This window comes from Ictalurus furcatus, chromosome 12, assembly GCF_023375685.1.
Source record: "Ictalurus furcatus strain D&B chromosome 12, Billie_1.0, whole genome shotgun sequence".
Taxonomy (NCBI): domain Eukaryota; kingdom Metazoa; phylum Chordata; class Actinopteri; order Siluriformes; family Ictaluridae; genus Ictalurus; species Ictalurus furcatus.
Genome location: NC_071266.1, coordinates 2,237,501 through 2,255,758, shown reverse-complemented (window position 1 = coordinate 2,255,758; position 18,258 = coordinate 2,237,501). Strand labels below are relative to the sequence as shown.

The 18,258-nt window shown below is 39.2% G+C and overlaps 1 protein-coding gene across 4 annotated transcripts in view; it reads left to right on the top strand.

Moving 5' to 3' along the window:
• Positions 1-18,258, top strand: part of LOC128615476 (probable ubiquitin carboxyl-terminal hydrolase FAF-X) — a 59,244-nt gene that overhangs the window by 32,608 nt on the left and 8,378 nt on the right. For 3 of the 4 annotated variants that reach the window (XM_053637607.1, XM_053637609.1, XM_053637610.1), the window contains 26 exons: positions 226-568; positions 725-820; positions 896-1,107; positions 1,418-1,658; positions 1,753-1,902; positions 2,378-2,498; positions 2,606-2,736; positions 3,144-3,422; positions 3,532-3,657; positions 3,775-3,912; positions 4,090-4,256; positions 4,545-4,653; positions 5,917-6,063; positions 6,194-6,340; positions 7,245-7,452; positions 7,703-7,923; positions 8,166-8,356; positions 8,444-8,617; positions 8,702-8,843; positions 13,382-14,141; positions 14,266-14,389; positions 14,464-14,689; positions 14,864-14,993; positions 15,351-15,536; positions 15,665-15,885; positions 17,872-17,960. In XM_053637607.1, coding sequence (XP_053493582.1) covers positions 226-568; positions 725-820; positions 896-1,107; positions 1,418-1,658; positions 1,753-1,902; positions 2,378-2,498; positions 2,606-2,736; positions 3,144-3,422; positions 3,532-3,657; positions 3,775-3,912; positions 4,090-4,256; positions 4,545-4,653; positions 5,917-6,063; positions 6,194-6,340; positions 7,245-7,452; positions 7,703-7,923; positions 8,166-8,356; positions 8,444-8,617; positions 8,702-8,843; positions 13,382-14,141; positions 14,266-14,389; positions 14,464-14,689; positions 14,864-14,993; positions 15,351-15,536; positions 15,665-15,885; positions 17,872-17,960 — 5,079 coding nt within the window. The remainder of the gene's footprint in view (positions 1-225; positions 569-724; positions 821-895; positions 1,108-1,417; positions 1,659-1,752; positions 1,903-2,377; positions 2,499-2,605; positions 2,737-3,143; positions 3,423-3,531; positions 3,658-3,774; positions 3,913-4,089; positions 4,257-4,544; positions 4,654-5,916; positions 6,064-6,193; positions 6,341-7,244; positions 7,453-7,702; positions 7,924-8,165; positions 8,357-8,443; positions 8,618-8,701; positions 8,844-13,381; positions 14,142-14,265; positions 14,390-14,463; positions 14,690-14,863; positions 14,994-15,350; positions 15,537-15,664; positions 15,886-17,871; positions 17,961-18,258) is intronic. The other variant, XM_053637608.1, reaches the window with a different exon arrangement.

Genomic DNA, 18,258 nt, shown 5'->3' with positions numbered 1-18,258 from the left:
AGCGTTGCATGGATTGTTTGGTAGTACATACCTCTCAGATTTGAATACTGTATGTTTAGAAATTTGGTCAAAAATAATGTTTCATTGTGGTATAATTTAACCATAAATTACACAGTATTTTGTTGATTTCAAGGGTTTAAATAATGTATTAGGATGCTGTAGCGTGTACTTGAGCTTGTTGTAGGACAGTAAGCACACAAGTTTCTCTTACCTCTTTTTATGTAGATTCCTATTGAAGGATGGGCAGTTATGGCTGTGCGCTCCTCAAGCTAAGCAGATTTGGAAGTGCCTGGCAGAGAATGCAGTCTTCCTCTGTGACCGTGAGGCTTGTTTCAAATGGTATTCCAAACTCATGGGTGATGAGCCTGACCTTGACCCAGACATCAACAAAGACTTCTTTGAGAACAACGTGCTGCAGCTGGACCCCTCACTACTGACAGAAAATGGGATGAAGTGCTTTGAACGCTTTTTTAAGGCAGTGAATTGCAGGGAGGGCAAGCTAGTAGCCAAGCGCAGGGCTTACATGATGGATGATCTGGAGCTCATAGGCCTTGACTACCTCTGGAGGGTAAGTTTTTTTTTTTTTTTTTTTTTTTCTTTATCTGAAAATGTCACATGATCAGTAGAGCATTATCATTGCTGCTAACAGTGTTTGAAGAAGGCCACCTATAAGTATCACCACCACTTTTGGTAAGAAATAACCAGTTTTTAATGTGTTCCACAGGTTGTGATTCAAGGAAGTGATGACATTGCGAATCGGGCAATAGATCTGCTGAAAGAAATTTACACAAACCTTGGACCAAAATTACAAGTCAATCAGGTAAAGGCCTAGCCTTTTGTCAGTCTGCATAAAATGCTGAATTGATGAATAAATATGACATTGTATGACTCACAGGTTGAGATCCATGAAGACTTCATCCAGTCCTGTTTCGATCGCCTAAAGGCCTCATATGACACACTTTGTGTGCTGGATGGAGATAAGGACAGCATAAATTGTGCTCGACAGGAGGCCATTCGTATGGTCAGAGTGTTGACTGTGCTTAAAGAGTATATTAACGAGTGTGACAGTGACTACCACGAGGAGAGAACCATTCTTCCCATGTCCCGGTAGGCTATGTTCATGCTCATTCTTCCATCTTATCGTGACGTTTGTGCTATAACAGTTTTTGTAAACCAGACATAAAATTTCATAAACACTGTATAACATGCTAATAGGCATATATATATATATATATATATATATATATATATATATATATATATATATATATATATTAGTATTCTACAATACATTTCAGAACTGGAATAAAATCAAAAGGTGGCCTCATTCAGTAGGACATTCACTGGTAAGTAATGAGCAGAACATGTGCGTTAGGAAAATTTAAATTCTAGTATGCCTTTGCTTGCTGTCTTTCAGGGCGTTTCGTGGAAAGCACATTACCCTGGTGGTGCGATTTCCTAACCAGGGTCGGCAGGTGGATGACCTGGACATCTGGTCTCATACTAATGACACCATCGGCTCAGTACGCCGGTGCATCCTGAACCGCATCAAAGCCAACAGTACACATACCAAAATCGAGCTTTTCATTGGAGGAGAGATTGTGGACCCAGCTGATGACCGCAAGCTAATTGGACAGCTCAATCTTAAAGACAAAACTGTGAGCACAGAATTTTATGGATACAATAAAGAACATTTTAACATGTTTGACAAATTGGTTAATTCAATAATTGTTCACTGTTCTCTCTCTGTAGCTGATCACAGCAAAGTTGGCCCAAGTCAGCTCCCACATGCCCTCCAGTCCTGACAGCTCCTCTGACTCATCCACTGGCTCACCTGGGAACCATGGCAACCACTACAGTGATGGACCCAACCCAGAGGTGGAGAGCTGCCTGCCAGGAGTGGTGAGCCATCTTGGTTTTGTGAATAATTAAATCTTCTACTTCTTAAGTCCTTTCATTCTAGCTTGGAGAACTCCGTACTACAGTACTTGTGTACAGTAATTGTGTTGTTTGAAGTTAATATTCTCTCCATCATGCTTAAAACGTGTAGTAACGGTTCCAGAGTGGTGCTCCCAGCTCTCTGGCTGGGAGGCATGGCATTACTCTATTCCCTGTCAATCAGTGTGACACTACCCAATCATGGGCACATGTATGCAAAAGGAGGGCAGTTAGTGCTTTCCTCTGAGAGTGTTATGCTGCCCTGTGATGATGCTGTTAGCTGGCGTCAAGTGCCTTGGAGGAAGCCCTTTTGTTTTCGGAGGAAACTTTGGTTTGTTGCTGTATTTTGATAGAGAAGAGCTGTCAAGTGGGTAGGCATGGCAGATGACCAAGTTGGAAAAAAAAAGTATAGTAATGTGCTTATATCTTCCTTTCTCAGATCATGTCACTGCACCTGCGGTATATCTCATTCCTGTGGCAAGTTGCTGATTTGGGCTGCACTTTAAACATGCCTTTACTGCGGGATGGAGCCAGAGTCCTTATGAAGCTCATACCTCCAGGTTTCTGTTTAATACAGCAATGGTTGTATTAAGAACATCTTATCATAAACCATGTTACATAAGTTGAATGCAGCTGGTTTTGACAAGTGAAATTTGTGTGTATCTAGACAATACTACAGTGGAGAACCTGCGCGCAATCTGTCTGGATCATGCAAAGCTGGGAGAGAACAGTCTCAGTCCCACCTTAGATTCTCGCTTCTTCGGCCCCTCACCCTCACAAGTTCTCTATCTTGCTGAGGTGTGCATGCAGTTTAACTCTGTGTGTTTAGTGTGTGTTTTTATATGACAAAATTGTTTTATGAGAATTTTTGTGACAAAAAAATCCTGAATGGAAATTCAGGACAAGGAGAAACATTTTTACAGTTTACTGATAATGAAAAATAACCATGGAGAGACTGGAATGAACTGGAATCAACTTTTAAAATATTTTCTTGGCAATATCCCAAACTGCATACTGTCATACTAAATAGAATGTCAAATACAACACTTTTCACATACTTAGTAAAAAAAATTGTCATTTTTGGGTGTAGCACTTGCTAGTTGTCATGGTAACAGGGAAAAACTAGCTAACTCTGCTATACTAACATGTGAGTAACTGGTGAAAACATACTTTGTGCCACCCTAACTAGACTTTCCAATTGCTAGGTTGTGTATGCCCTTCTTATGCCAGCCAGTGGCACTCTGGGTGAAGATGCCAGTGATTTCCAATACAACTTCCTTAAAAGTGGAGGTCTCCCACTGGTACTAGGCATGCTCACCAGGAATAACTTCCTGCCCAACACCGACATGGAGACGCGTCGTGGTGCCTACCTAAATGCTCTGAAAATTGGCAAGCTCCTGCTCACTGCCATTGGGTTCGGTCATGTTAAAGCAGTGGCAGAGGCTTGCCAGCCTGTGGTGGAGGGCACAAACCCTACATCACCAGTAAGGGACATCAAGCACTGGATTGGCTATTGTGCACTACTGAGTGTGTTTTTCTTATGTGACAAAGTAAGAATATGTGCATGCAATTAACTATTAATTTGTCACTTAGATAAATCAGGCAACTCATGACCAGGCCCTGGTGCTTCAGAATGCTCTCCAGAACATCCCTAATCCTGCTTCAGAATGCATGTTGCGCAATGTGGCTATCCGACTGGCCCAGCAGATCTTTGATGAGGTACCAAAGTTTCACATGCAAGTTGCAACACCTGTCAAACCAATATGCACTTATTTTACTTGAAATGGTTTTAACAGTAAACCACTCAACACATTCCAATTTTTTTGCCATCCTCAGAATTTCTTTCAGGCATCAAAGTACATCCCAGACATCAGTGTAATACGAGCAGTGCAGAAAATTGTGTGGGCTTCAGGCTGTGGAAGCATTCAGCTCGTCTTCAGCCCCAATGAGGATATCAGTAAGATATATGAGAAGGTAAAAGTGGGCGAAATTCAAGGGAAAAAGACCAACTTCCTGCCTATGTTTTTCAATCAGTTTCATAATTTGAACGTTTGTTGTGTTGCTAATGTCCTCTCAGCTGGAGTGTTCAATTTGCTTACTATATCTCGTAGCTGAGCAGTCAGATGTGCTCTAACCAGTGGTGATTTACAGAATAATGCGGGTAATGAGCCAGATATGGAGGATGAGCAGGTATGCTGTGTGGCTCTGGAGACCATGACACTCTGTTTTGCTCTCATACCAACGGCCCTGGATACACTCAGCAAAGAGAAAGCTTGGCAGACCTTCATCATCGACCTGCTATTGCACTGCCAGAGCAAGTTAGTACCAAGCATACACACAGATACATTGCATTGCTATACATACATATCCTACTAATGTTCTCAAATTTTCTAGCTGGTGTTATTATTGCACAATAGCCTCTTGAATGTTGGTTTAAAAATGTAACATTGTGTTCGGCATTTGTGCTGAATTTGTACCCTGCACGTTTGACACTTTCTACCATTTGATGGGGAAAAAAAACATTGCAAAGTATACAGTATATATTACATACATTTTTCATCTCCCGAAGCTTGCTATCACAGTACTGCACTCTGTAATTTATCCAGGTCAGTGCGTCAGATGGCTCAGGAGCAATTTTTCCTCATGGCCACCAGATGTTGTATGGGTCATCGACCCCTCCTTTTCTTCATCACCCTCCTCTTCACTGTTCTGGGAGTGAGTATGTGACATTTTACTGGGTTTGGTTGGGAATGAGGAGACCGGAGGCAGGCTTGGGACAGCTCAAAAGAGGCTCTTTATTTTACTTAACTTTTTACATTCAGTTTTCAGCAAAAAAAAATTCTGTGCACCCATATGTACACATGGCTCTGTACTGCTCAGTTCTCTCTCCCATGGCTCTCGTTGCTCCCCTCTTTATCCTTGCCACCACTCACTGAAACACAGCATATTCATTAGCCAAATTCCACACAGATTCTCCACATTAGCCAAAAGCCATGGGGGCCACCTCAATATAGACACGAGTCCTCTTCCAGGTTGATTCATAACATTTCCAGTTGACTGGAACTTCTTAATTATCGCCCTGATGGTGGAAATGGGCATTCACATTTTGTGAAGCTCAACAACCTTTTCCCGCACATCACAGCTATATTCCTTGGTCTTACCCAGTGCTATGAATGACTAAGGGAATTTGGCCTGTGTATTACCTCATATTTATACCCCTGTGAAACAGGAATTCATGGTTGAACAATTTCCTGTTCCTAGTCACCCAGGTGTACTAAAAAAAGGTAAAATATCAATTGGAATATACTTCAAATATATTTTTCTGATATGAATTCATAGGGGTTCATAATTCATAATTGTGGCACCCATATATTTAACTAAGATATATATATATTTTTTTAATAAACCTGTGTTTTGTTTGCAATTGTTTAATGTCCATGAGATTTTATTTTATTATTTTTGTGAATTTGTTTTTACAAAAGATCAAAAGGTTCAACAATAAAGACAATTTGTTCACAGACTTCTTTGCTCATATTTACCAAGGGTGCCAATATTAGTGGAGGGCACTGTAAATTAATTGAATTTATTCAAGTCAAAAATATTAAACATCACTGAATCGATCTAAATACATTAGGTTACACCAACAAAATAAAATTTAAGGGCTAGATCAGGTAAAAATAGCACTTTAGGGTAACATTTGCAGCTTACCACTTTTTAATAGTGTACCATAAATTTTACCATGTTTTTTCATTGTGCTCATTTTTGTCACTTTCAGCCACCATCTTTTGAAGCAGTGACCCCACCCTGGCTCCCCCATTAAAAATTCTCTAGATATGTCCCTGCACTGATGATATCCTCAATTTGATGGGAAATAAAATTGGATAGTCAGCAGAGTGAGGAAAATGTTGCAACTAAAGTGTGCTACGATGATGAAAGCCTATGTTCTCCTACTGTTTTGCATGTTTCTTTTGCCTCCAGAGCACTGCAAAGGAAAGGGCAAAGCATGCTGGTGATTACTTCACCCTCTTGAGGCACTTACTTAACTATGCATACAACAGCAACATAAACATGCCTAATGCAGAAGTCCTGCTCAATAATGAAATTGACTGGTTGAAAAGAATCAAGGTCAGTCCACTTACTTTCAAATGCTAATTGCTCATACCCTGAACACATGCAGCATAGGAGCTTTTTTCATGCATCATTCTTATTGTTTTCTGTTCATATTGGTAAAATTTTAAGTTTTTACCTTCACTAGGATGAAGTAAAGGGAACAGGCGAGACTGGGGTGGAAGAGACCATACTTGAAGGTCACCTGGGAGTCACCAAGGAGCTTTTAGCATTCCAGACCCCTGAGAAAAAGTTCTGTATTGGCTGTGAAAAGGGTGGGGCCAACCTTATCAAGGTAAGCAGCATAATGACACTGCAATATTATATGTTCTATCAATGCCAATGATTTGTTTATTTTGGAATATTTGTATATATAAGTTTATTATGAGATGTTCTGGTTTTGGGTCATCCATCCATCTCTCTGTCCTTCTGTGTCCATCTAAGATTCTTGTTTTTCGTGATATCTCAAGAACGAATGGTAGAATGTGTGTAGGCTGCATATGGACTTATCATTATAACCAACAGATTAGGCTGTGGAATTGATCCAAATAGGGTCAATGTCACAGCAAGGTCAGATGTCTGAAATATTTTTTCTTTCATAGCTTCTTTCCTGTTTGTCATGCAGAGATGTTTCTTACCTGTTCATGTTCAGGAACTTACGGCACATTTTCATGTTCATGTTCATCCCTCCATCTGTCAGTGCTTCAGAAGGAAATTCTTGTTAGTGCAATATCTCAGAAACAAGTGGTTAACTGTAGGATTTGTGTGGATTTATCTTTGATACCCCTGGATAAACTGATTACAATTTGGTATTGATCTTAACATGGTCAAGGTATATTTTAAGGGTATGTGAATTAATGGTAAAGAGGACTAGACTTGACAGTGGAGACATCCCCGTCAACAGTGTTGGATGCGAGTTCTAATACTTCTAATAATTCTCATAGTTATAAGAAGAAAAATAAGAATATTGTACACTTGGTTGTGCCAACAAAGCACACTACAAGTTAAAGAAAATTAAACTGAATTTAGTTGAAAATATCCTGAACACAAAGCCAATTTATGTGATTATTTAAAAATTAGTTAATATTAGTTAGAATTAGTAAAAAATTAGTTAATATCAAAGCTGTAGTTTACCTTGTGTAATATTGTGATATATTGGTCTTCTAGTAATTCCCATTTCTCTCTCTCCACATTTGCAGGAGCTAATAGATGATTTCATCTTCCCAGCATCTAATGTGTTCCTACAGTATGTCAAGACTGGAGAGTTCCCTGCTGAGCAGGCGATCCCAGTGTGCAGCAGTCCTGCCTCCATTAATGCTGGTTTTGAACTGCTTGTGGCCCTTGCTGTGGGATGTGTACGCAATCTTAAGCAGATTGTTGACACTCTCACAGAAATGTACTACCAAGGCACGTAAGACTTTGAAGCGTAAATGGCTTTCTAGCATAAATGGTGGAAAGACTAGCTGTTGGGTGAATAAATGCGTAATTCAGTATTTAGCATTTACTGGCCAGTGTTTAAATTCAGACATCAAATGATTTAAGCTGATGAAGCACAAATTGAAAACTTGTATTTAACTTTTTGTAGGTTCTGAAATCTATGGGTTAATTTCTACATTATTCTATATAATGTAAATAATACTAACTCTATTCTTTTCAGGCTGTGAGACTCTTACAGAATGGGAATATCTTCCACCTGTGGGGCCGCGACCCACTAAAGGATTTGTAGGTCTGAAGAATGCCGGAGCCACATGCTACATGAACTCTGTGATCCAGCAGTTGTACATGATTCCCTCTATCCGAAATGGCATTCTGGCCATAGAGGGTGCTATCAGTGATGTGGATGACGATATGTCTGGAGATGAAAAGCAGGACAATGAGGTAAAAGTCAGACATGCACAATGACTACCACTGTCTTAATTATGTTTAAATGTGTTTTATTTTATCGGCTAGCTTAATGTTAGTGGAAATTTTGTAGCACCTTGGATTGATTAAAGGCCTAATTTAATTTGGCTGTCATGGCATTTGGCAGATTATCATCTTGGCATGTTTAATCTTTTTGCCACCCCCAAATTAATGGTAGCCAGCCCATTGTCCAAGCATAACATATCACTGTGCTACAGAGTAATGTGGACCCCAGAGATGAAGTGTTCAATTATCATCAACAATTTGATGACAAGCCCTCTCTCAATAAGGCTGAGGATCGCAAGGAGTACAATATTGGAGTGCTGCGCCACCTGCAAGTCATATTTGGTCACCTTGCTGCATCTCGGCTACAGTACTATGTACCTAGAGGGTTCTGGAAACAGTTCAGGTAACATCACTAGAGTATCCTCCTATTTAATTGCATTCATTTCAGTTTTACTGTGCTGTAATCTAACAGCAAAAATTGGGTTTACAGGTTATGGGGCGAGCCAGTCAATCTGAGGGAACAACACGATGCTCTGGAGTTCTTTAACTCTCTGGTAGACAGCCTGGATGAAGCACTGAAGGCCCTTGGGCATCCCAGCATGCTCAGCAGAGTCCTGGGTGGCTCATTTGCAGACCAGAAAATCTGCCAGGGCTGTCCTCACAGGTAAGGGTAATGTCTGTTGTCCACTCTGTCTAATTTTGGAAGTTTTGGAGGGTATGGAACCATGTCATATTAATGTTTTGGTAGATATGAGTGTGAAGAATCCTTCACAACACTGAATGTAGACATCAGAAACCATCAAAACCTCCTAGATTCCTTGGAACAGTATGTCAAAGGAGACCTGCTGGAAGGAGCCAATGCTTATCATTGTGAGAAGTGCAACAAGAAGGTACTCCAAAAATTTGTTCACATTTACACTTTTTCAATTGGTTTTTAATTAAGTTCATATATTTGTGTTGTATCAATTTTTTATTAAGATTGAGCATTTTTAGGGAACCACAGAGGCTTAATTTTATTTATTCATCAAAGCATTTTGCAAATATAAAATGATTGTTGGCAGGGGCGCCGCGAGGGTTTCTGTGCCCCCTGGCTAGTTTGTACTCCAGGCCCCAACCCCCCAGTTATCTTTTCTTATTGCCACGTGTAAAAACAATCATTATCAATAAGCATAACATATGGCATATTCAATAAGAGACTATAAAGAACTAAATTTGAACAGTTTCTTAAATTAACTGAAATTATGCATGTATAACTATATACAAATAACTATATATAGACACAGTACAAGTAGTTAACACCATTGTACTCTCTCTCTCTCTCTCATACACAGACACTATAGAAACTCTGTCTGGATGTCTTTATAAGCTGTTGACTTGTAATTTCTTATTCCTCAAGTACCAAGAACAACGACCTTTACTATTATTATTATTATTATTATTATTATTATTATTATTATTCACTCAATGAATAATAAGTTTCACACACCAGCAGCTCCAGAAAGAATTGTGGACATTAGCTAAAACAGTGACAGAATCATTGAATCAGTGAGTTGAACTCGAGAATCAAATTGGTTCTATTCGTGAATGAATCATTCAGACTAGTTTCATCAATCTCCAATTCATTTAAATGAACCGTCTCAAACAAACAATTCACTCACGAATCGGACATCATTACAACACTTCTCTCATAAACTTATTTGGGACAATTAAAGCAGATTTATATGATCGCATTCAATTTCGATCGATTCCTCACAGAAAGCTGTTGCAGGGCTTCGGAAAGCTTGAATATATACAACACTGGACTAGTTTTATTGTCGCTTGGTGCTTTTCCATCCTTTTTGAAGCTCAGTGCTCCATTACTATTGCTCGATTGTGTGGAAAAACATATATTCTTGGAAATATTGTGTTCCAACTTCCAAGGATAAAGATCAGGGTGAGTAACTGATAGAATTTCTATTTTATGTTAATTATAACAGCTTCATACGGGCTAGCTTCAGAATCATAGCACAAAACAGGGGATATAAATCACCTTATTTATTGATAAACTGCGTGACTAGCTATCTTCCCTGTCTTGTTCTCTCCTCTTTTTCATGTTTTTCTTTCCTCTTTTGGTATCCCGATTTTGCCTGCGCCATCTCTTGCCATCTACCTGATGCATGTAATGACTCACATCTGTGAAGTGCCACATTTCTGAATAATCCACAAACATCTTAAGGGGACACACACATTCACTTGGCACAGTCTGAGGGCATTCATCATAGCATGCTTCTGTGCATAGCAAGCTTATTGTGCAAAGAGGCCATTTAAATAACAAAATTATACAGGAAATTGTGGGGTTCTTCTGTGCCCCCTGTTTGGCCAGGGCCCTTAGAATAATCCTAATCTTCCACCCATTACGGCACCCATAAGTGACTACGTTTACATGGACAGCAATAATCTAATTATTGACCTTAATCTAAGTAAGGTAATAATGTGATTAAGGTGTTTACATGAGTCGCTTTTAGAATACTCCTGTCATGTACCCGTTTTACATGTTATAGATCATAATTAGGTGAACAGCCCACGTCATTACGTCACCGCGCCACGCCGTCCGACGTCCCTCCAGAATTTCACGTATCAACATACAGTTCGTCTTCGTTATGGTACCGTATACAGTTTTGGGTGTTTTTATTTATTTTTTTTACGAACGCTTTAAGTGCAGTTAATTATTTGTTATGCTATACGTGCTAATAGACAGCTGCTTGAAGCGGTGTGTGTGTCCCAAATCGCGTACTTACCGTCTATATAGTAGCCGAGATACGTGTATTTTTCCCCACTACAGGCCTATAGTAGGAAAGTATGCGATTTGGGACGCAGCCGAACTCTCTTGTTCGCCGTAAAACGTAAAACTGCCGTGTGTGATCGTGTCCTGTCGCAAAATGCGGTGAAAACTCCCTCACGACGTTCATAATGTGGTTAAGGTGTTTACATGTCACTACTACACGTCCATAATGCGACTAAAACAGGAATACTCCACCTGTCTTAATTATATTATTGCTTACTTCGATTATGACCTTAATTAGATTAAGGTAAGTAAAAATTGCTGATTACATGGTAGTTTCTTAATTAGAGTATGGTCTTAATCTGATTAAGAGTGGATTATTGTTGTCCATGTAAACGCAACTATTGTTGGTGCCATGGGGGCTGGTTCGAGTATTTCTATAACTACTGATCTCCTGGGATTTTCATGCACAACAGTCTGTAGAGTTTACTCAGAATGGTACAATAAAGAAAAAACATCCCATGAGTGGCAGTTCTGCAAATGGAAATGCCTTTTTGATGAGGGTGGTCAATGGAGAATGGCTACAGTAACTCAGATAACCACTCTGTAAAATAGTGGTGAGCAGAAAAACATCTCAGAATGCACAACATGTTGAACCTTGAGGGCTACAACAGCCGAAGACCACGTTGGGTTTCACTTCTGTCGGCCCAGAACAGAAAGCTGAGGCTGCAGTGGGCACAGGGTCATCAAAACTGGACAGTTGAAGACTGGAAAAACATAGCCTTATCTGATGAATCTCAGTATTAGTATAGTGTTCCTAATAAAGTGTTCAGTGATTGTAAGTTGAACTGTGAGCATGAGCTAAAGTTTGTCTTTTGCAACCCTTTGTTTTATCTTCAAACATATCCACAAATGGCTGTTATGCAGGCTTTCATTCCAGACAAATACGAGGGACACTTGATAGTTGATTGGAGACCAGGATAAACTGATTAAACAAGTGGGATCAGGAGTGGCTCCTGTTTGTTTGGAATTAAAGCCTGCAGCCACACCGGCCCTTTGTGGATAAGATTGAAGACCCCTAATATATTAGTTATGGAATAACTAGTTATGAAAGTGTGCTCTGTTTCAAAATCAGGTAGAAATTGATTTTCCAATCTCACCTTCAGTTAACTCTAAGTATAGTTTTTTTTTAATTTTATTTTAGAAATCAAATATGTCAGCAAGTAAGGAATAAAACATGACAGAGTGTGATGTTATAGAAAAGCAGTTTGTCTATATTTTTGCCTTTGTTTAATAACAACACATTTTAAACATTAATTTATTATTAGTTTTAGTTAACGCAAGTGGCTTTATTATTATTTATTTACAGACTTGCACAGGACTACATAAATTGCACATGTGCAAACAGCGCAAGACAGAAGAATATTTACTAGAACAGGACAATAGGCACAGTACAAGACAGTGCAGCGCCAACCACTACACAGTTTTAGTGTGGATAAAGTGTTAAATGTGTAGTTTATGTGGAGTTTCCCCATACAAGTCTCTGTGAATGAACCATTACTACAGAAATTATAGCGTATTAGAATGAGCGCATTAATATAAAACAATTATTTGTTACAACTACTTTCAGAGCCATGCTATTATAGAAAATATTAATTTTCACAACTTCAGATTAGAGAATTCAACAGTGTTGTGGTATAAATCAGATTTAATTAAAGCTTTGTTTGTAAATATAAGCCAAATAGAAGCCAAGCCTCCACCCTGAGTAAATAAACAAATCCTTATTTCAGGGTTTTTTTTTCAAACCCTGAAAGATATTATTCAAACACTGAAAGAAGGACTACCAAAATGTATGAAATCATTATTGTTTTACTTTAATGTTGATATGAAATTATGTAATAACACATTAAAAAAGTGATTATATCCAAGTGTCCTTGAACATTTTGCTTGCTCAAGTCTCTGGAGCCAGGTCAGAGCTTCACAGTTCATCTTCACACTAAACCCCATTATGGTCAAATTTACATGCCCTGTGAGCAGGCGTGAGTATGATCATACAAACTTGATCTTGCACAACTCACCTTTGAGGCCATCTGACTATTTGAATGGTGAATTTCAAATTGTTTGGAGATGGCCTTATTACCCTTCCCAGACTGATGAGGAGCAACAATTGCTTCTCTTAGGTCATGGCTGATGTCTTTTTTTCGCCATGATGTAGACACACTCTTGAGTGCTTTAGAACAACAAACTGCCAGAAGTACTGCTTTTATAGAGGTAGTCACACTTCTTTATGATTAAATAATTGTGCGCATTTCATTAGTAACACCTGGTTGATGTTTACTCTCTGAATGATTGTGGAAGTAGGATGAGTGTACTTATTTTTCCCCATCTGTTGTGTTTCTTATTGTCACCTGAGGTTGTTTGTGTATAGAAGTTGTTGAGGACCACACAATTGTTACTTAGGCCATGATAAATAAAAACTTTGAAAACTTTGAATTGAAGGAGGGTGTACTTTCTTTTTCCCATCATGCTATATAATTTATCAAACACCCAAAGAAAACTAATCTGGAGCCACTGAAATCAGAAAAAGACTGGCTTGGTAAAGTGTTTATTTTCATATAAACCCTATATTGTTCATATATTTACTTTGTCATGTGTCTTCTTCCACAGGTTGATACTGTGAAGCGCCTCTTGATTAAGAAGCTTCCTCCAGTACTAGCCATTCAGCTCAAGCGTTTTGACTATGATTGGGAGCGTGAATGTGCCATAAAATTTAATGATTACTTTGAGTTCCCACGTGAGTTAGACATGGAGCCATACACTGTGGCAGGAGTGGCCAAGCTGGAGAACAGTGAGGTTTCTTCCGAGAGGCAAGTCATCAACCAGAATGCACCCTTAGACCCAGAGTTGGGTGGAAGTTCCCGTTACCGGTTAGTAGGAGTTCTGGTGCACTCAGGGCAGGCCAGCGGTGGGCATTACTACTCCTACATTGTCCAACGGCACAGCAACAGTGTTGATGGCCAGCGAGATCGCTGGTACAAGTTCGATGATGGTGACGTGACTGAGTGCAAGATGGATGATGATGAGGAGATGAAGAACCAGTGCTTTGGTGGAGAGTACATGGGTGAGGTATTTGACCACATGATGAAGCGCATGTCATATCGGCGCCAAAAGCGCTGGTGGAACGCCTACATCCTGTTCTATGAGCGCATGGACACAGTCAGCATTGATGGAGAGCTGTTGAAACACATAGCAGAGATGACACTGGTGCCAAAGACTCACCATCTCAAGATGCCCTCGGCCATCGAGTGTGGTGTGCGCAAGCAGAATGTGCAGTTCATGCACAGCCGCATGCAGTACAGCCTTGAGTACTTCCAGTTTGTCAAAAAGCTGCTCACTTGCAATAGTGTCTACCTGAACCCACCCCCAGGTATGAACTTGTGAAACCGCAATTTAAATGTAGCAGTGTACTTTATTCAGATTTAATCACTGGAAACATATGGTATTGGACTGTGTGCAGTGGCTAAGTCTTTGGCTCTATTTGCTTTGACAAGGTCAAGATTACCTGCTACCTGAAGCTGAAGAAATAGCTATGATAACTATTCAGCTTGCTGCTAGATTCCTGTTCACTACAGGATTCCATACCAAAAAAGTAGTCCGAGGCCCTGCTAGTGACTGGTAGGTGTGTATATGACGTGTTATTTCTCTTTTTAATCTTTCACTCTCTCACCTGACTTCTGTTTGTTGTTAAGGTATGATGCCTTGTGCATTCTACTGCGTCACAGTAAGAATGTCCGCAGCTGGTTAGCACACAATGTCTTGTTTGCATTCCCCACGCGCTTCTCTGAATATCTGCTGGAGTGCCCAAGTGCCGAGGTTCGTGGAGCCTTCTCCAAGCTCATAGTCTTCATTGCACACTTCTCACTGCAGGATGGCCCATGCCCTGCCCCAGTCACGTCACCAGGCTCCTCCACACAGGTTAGCAAGACTGTTAACAACAGACAAAAAATAAGCAATAAATTACCTAAACTATTAAATCATGTACATGTACAGGGAGACCGGAATACGGTTTAATCAGTTCTGTACAAACATGAAAATGTTGTAGGATTGAGAATATTTTTGTTCTCCCTCTTTTAATTTTTTTGGCTACAGGCCTGTGACAGTATGACACTGAGTGATCACCTACTGCGGGCTGTGCTTAACCTGTTGAGAAGGGAGGTATCTGAGCATGGCCGACATCTTCAGCAGTACTTCAACCTTTTTGTCATGTATGCCAATCTCGGTAAGCTTTTAAGAGCTTCATTTTTGAAGTCTCCAAGTGAGGATGTTTCTAATGAAACATATTTGTTTCAAGTAGGAATGCACAGGTTTTTGACAAGTTGACTGGTGTGACAGTGTAGTGTTTTGAAATATACATTTCAATACGCTGCACTGTCAACACTAAAAAGTGTGATCAACTGACAAATTGTTTAACAACTTGTTTTACAAATGCAGTATGAGCTTATTCAAGAGTCAATAGTTATATGATACGATTAATGGTTAATTGAGTCAAATATTGCCCATCCCAACAAATTGGGACCCTTTTTTAACATGCGTAGCTCATTATGAATATGCATCTTGTGCTTTCTGGGGTGTGTAGGTTTAGCAGAAAAGACACAGCTGCTGAAGTTGAATGTGCCAGCTACCTTCATGTTGGTGGCTTTGGATGAGGGTCCTGGCCCCCCTATTAAGTACCAGTATGCAGAGCTTGGCAAGCTTTATACAGTAGTGTCTCAGCTGCTGAGATGTTGTGATGTATCATCACGTATGCAGTCCTCAATTAACGGTGAGTGTATTATTTAACAGCCACTAGATGACTCCCAGAAAACCAAAATATATGCTGTGTAAAGTACAATATATATTTTTACATTCTACATTCTAAGCTTATTACATTTTACCCACTCCTTCCTTTAGGTAATCCAGCTCTACCAAACCCATATGGTGACTCCAATCTTACAGCTCCCATCATGCCTCTACAGCAACTTGTGGCAGAGATATTGTTTGTGCGTGCCAGCTATGTAAAGAAAATCATTGAGGACTGCAGTAACTCTGAGGAGACTGTTAAACTGCTACGATTCTGCTGCTGGGAGAACCCTCAGTTCTCATCCACTGTGCTCAGCGAGCTTCTCTGGCAGGTCAGTCAGTTACTTTTGTTAAAGGAGAATTTCTGCATAAAACTAAAATGTAATATATAATTTCTCGTGGTATGTAATATTCTGTTACACAGGAGTGTATTGCTTACTGTCTGCATTTTAAAAGAATTCATGATTTTATATTGTTTTCCTTTTTTCCCCCCCAAATCTACAATACCCAGAATGCAGTAAGGGAATACGTTATTCAGTCATTGGGAATCTCTAGTGTTCTCAAACAATCCGGACCACTGAGTGAGACACGTCACTTTGACATGCTCTATTTTGCAGAAGAAAAACACAGCAGAAAAACATAGCAGAATTTTAGTAATATTGTGATATTAAAAACATAGCGGAACTTTAGTGATATTTAATCGCAAGCCAGAATTTCTTTTGTGCACACTATTGAACCAGACACATTTCCAAGCCAACACAAGACAGAAGTTTTTACAGGCAGTTTTGAGGGATAATTCTGGTCAGAGGAGCTCCATCTTTGCAGTGCCCATTTCATCTGAGAAAAGTAACTAACTATCATATTGGTTAAAAGAGCATGTTAAGAATTTAACAATAATTTAGTTTATATTGCTGTGACAACTGTATGTAGCTTTACATTTAGCTATCAAACTTTGTTAACAAAAGTTACAATCAGGATGGGCAGAGCCTTGGCCTTCAGTGTAATCAAAAAACAAAATGTAATGTTTCCACAATTAAAGTTGTAAGCATCAAGAGACCTGTATGCCTTCATTTTCTCTTTATTATAAACACTCAGAGTTTCTATGAGATGCAGTCCCCTCCGAAACTATTGGAACAGAAAGGCCAATTCTTTTGTTTGTGCTATACACCAAAGACAATTAGGTTTGAGATCAAAAGATGGATATGAGATGAGTTTAGGATTTCAGCTTTTATTTCCTGGTATTTACATCTAGATGTGTCAAACAACATAAAGCATAGAACCTTTTGTATCAGACCATTGAATTTTAGGTGAGCAAAAGTATAGTATACTAACAGATAAATCTTGAAGTAAATTCAGTAAATAGCATATAATATTTGGTTGAATATCCCTTGCTGCAATAACTGCATCAAGCCTGCGACTCATTGACATCACCAAATTGTTCTTTTTTTTCTTTTGTGATTATTGAAGGGTTCTCCCTTCAGTCTCCTCTTCAGAAGGTGAAGTGCATGCTCAATTAGGTTAAGGTCTGGTTATTGACTTGTAATGTCTTGTTGACTTGTTGTGGCAGTGTGTTTTGGATCATTGTCTTGTTGCATGATAAAGTTCCTTCTGATTAATTTGGATGAATTTCTCTGTAAATTGGTAGACAAAATTTCTTTGCGAATTCCAATTTGGCTTTCCAATTCTTACTGCTGAAGAGTGCTTTGCATTTTGTGGTATGGCCTCAATATTTCTGCTTTCAGATTCTTCCTCGAACTTTAGTTTGTGATACCTTTACCCCTGCCCTCTGACGGCTCTCTGATCTTCATGTTGGCTTATCCTTTTTAACAACAAATGCAGTCTTCAGTTAAAACTGAAGGCTAAAAAAGAGTAGATGTTCAGAGCTATTTATTGTTTAAACAGTCAATTTAACAGGACACACCTGGGTAACAAGAAATATTCCAATATTTTTGCTGGCCTACAAATGGTCTGATACAAAATGTGCTGTATTCTATGTTGTTTAACACATCTACCTATAATACCAGGAAATAAAAGCCGAAATTCTAAACTCTCTTCTCAGATTCATCTTTTGATCTCAAAGCCAAATGTCTTCAGTCTACAAATCACTTCTTGCTACAAATCTTTCTACAGAGTCTGATGCGTCATCACTGTAAGAAGCGAGTAGGGATGTTTACAACAGATGTATTGATGGTTAAATTTAACATTTTTGCTGGAGTATCCCTCCTAAATCGTTTGTTTGGCAGATTGTCAGCCATACCAGTCAGAACACTTGGCTTCTATTTTCTTGTGTGACATTAAAACAGTTTTGATTGCTTTAGGTGGCATACTCCTATAGTTATGAGCTGAGGCCTTATTTGGACCTGCTACTTCAGATCCTGTTGATTGAGGACTCATGGCAGACACACAGGTGATGTTCTTTTACTTATGTGGCTTACATTTTATTTTACTGCAAAGCACACATCTGTTTTGGGTGGTGCCAGGGGTGGTACACATAGACACATATATACATACACTGATGTATAGATACAGTGGGGGGAAATAAGTATTGAACGTGTCAACATTTTTTTCAGTAAATATATTTCCAATGAGGTTACTCACATAAAATTTTCACCAGACATCAGTATTAACTCAAGAACTCTGCAAATATATAGAATTCACAATGTTAAAATCCATAAATAAAGTGGAATGACACAGGAAAAAAGTAT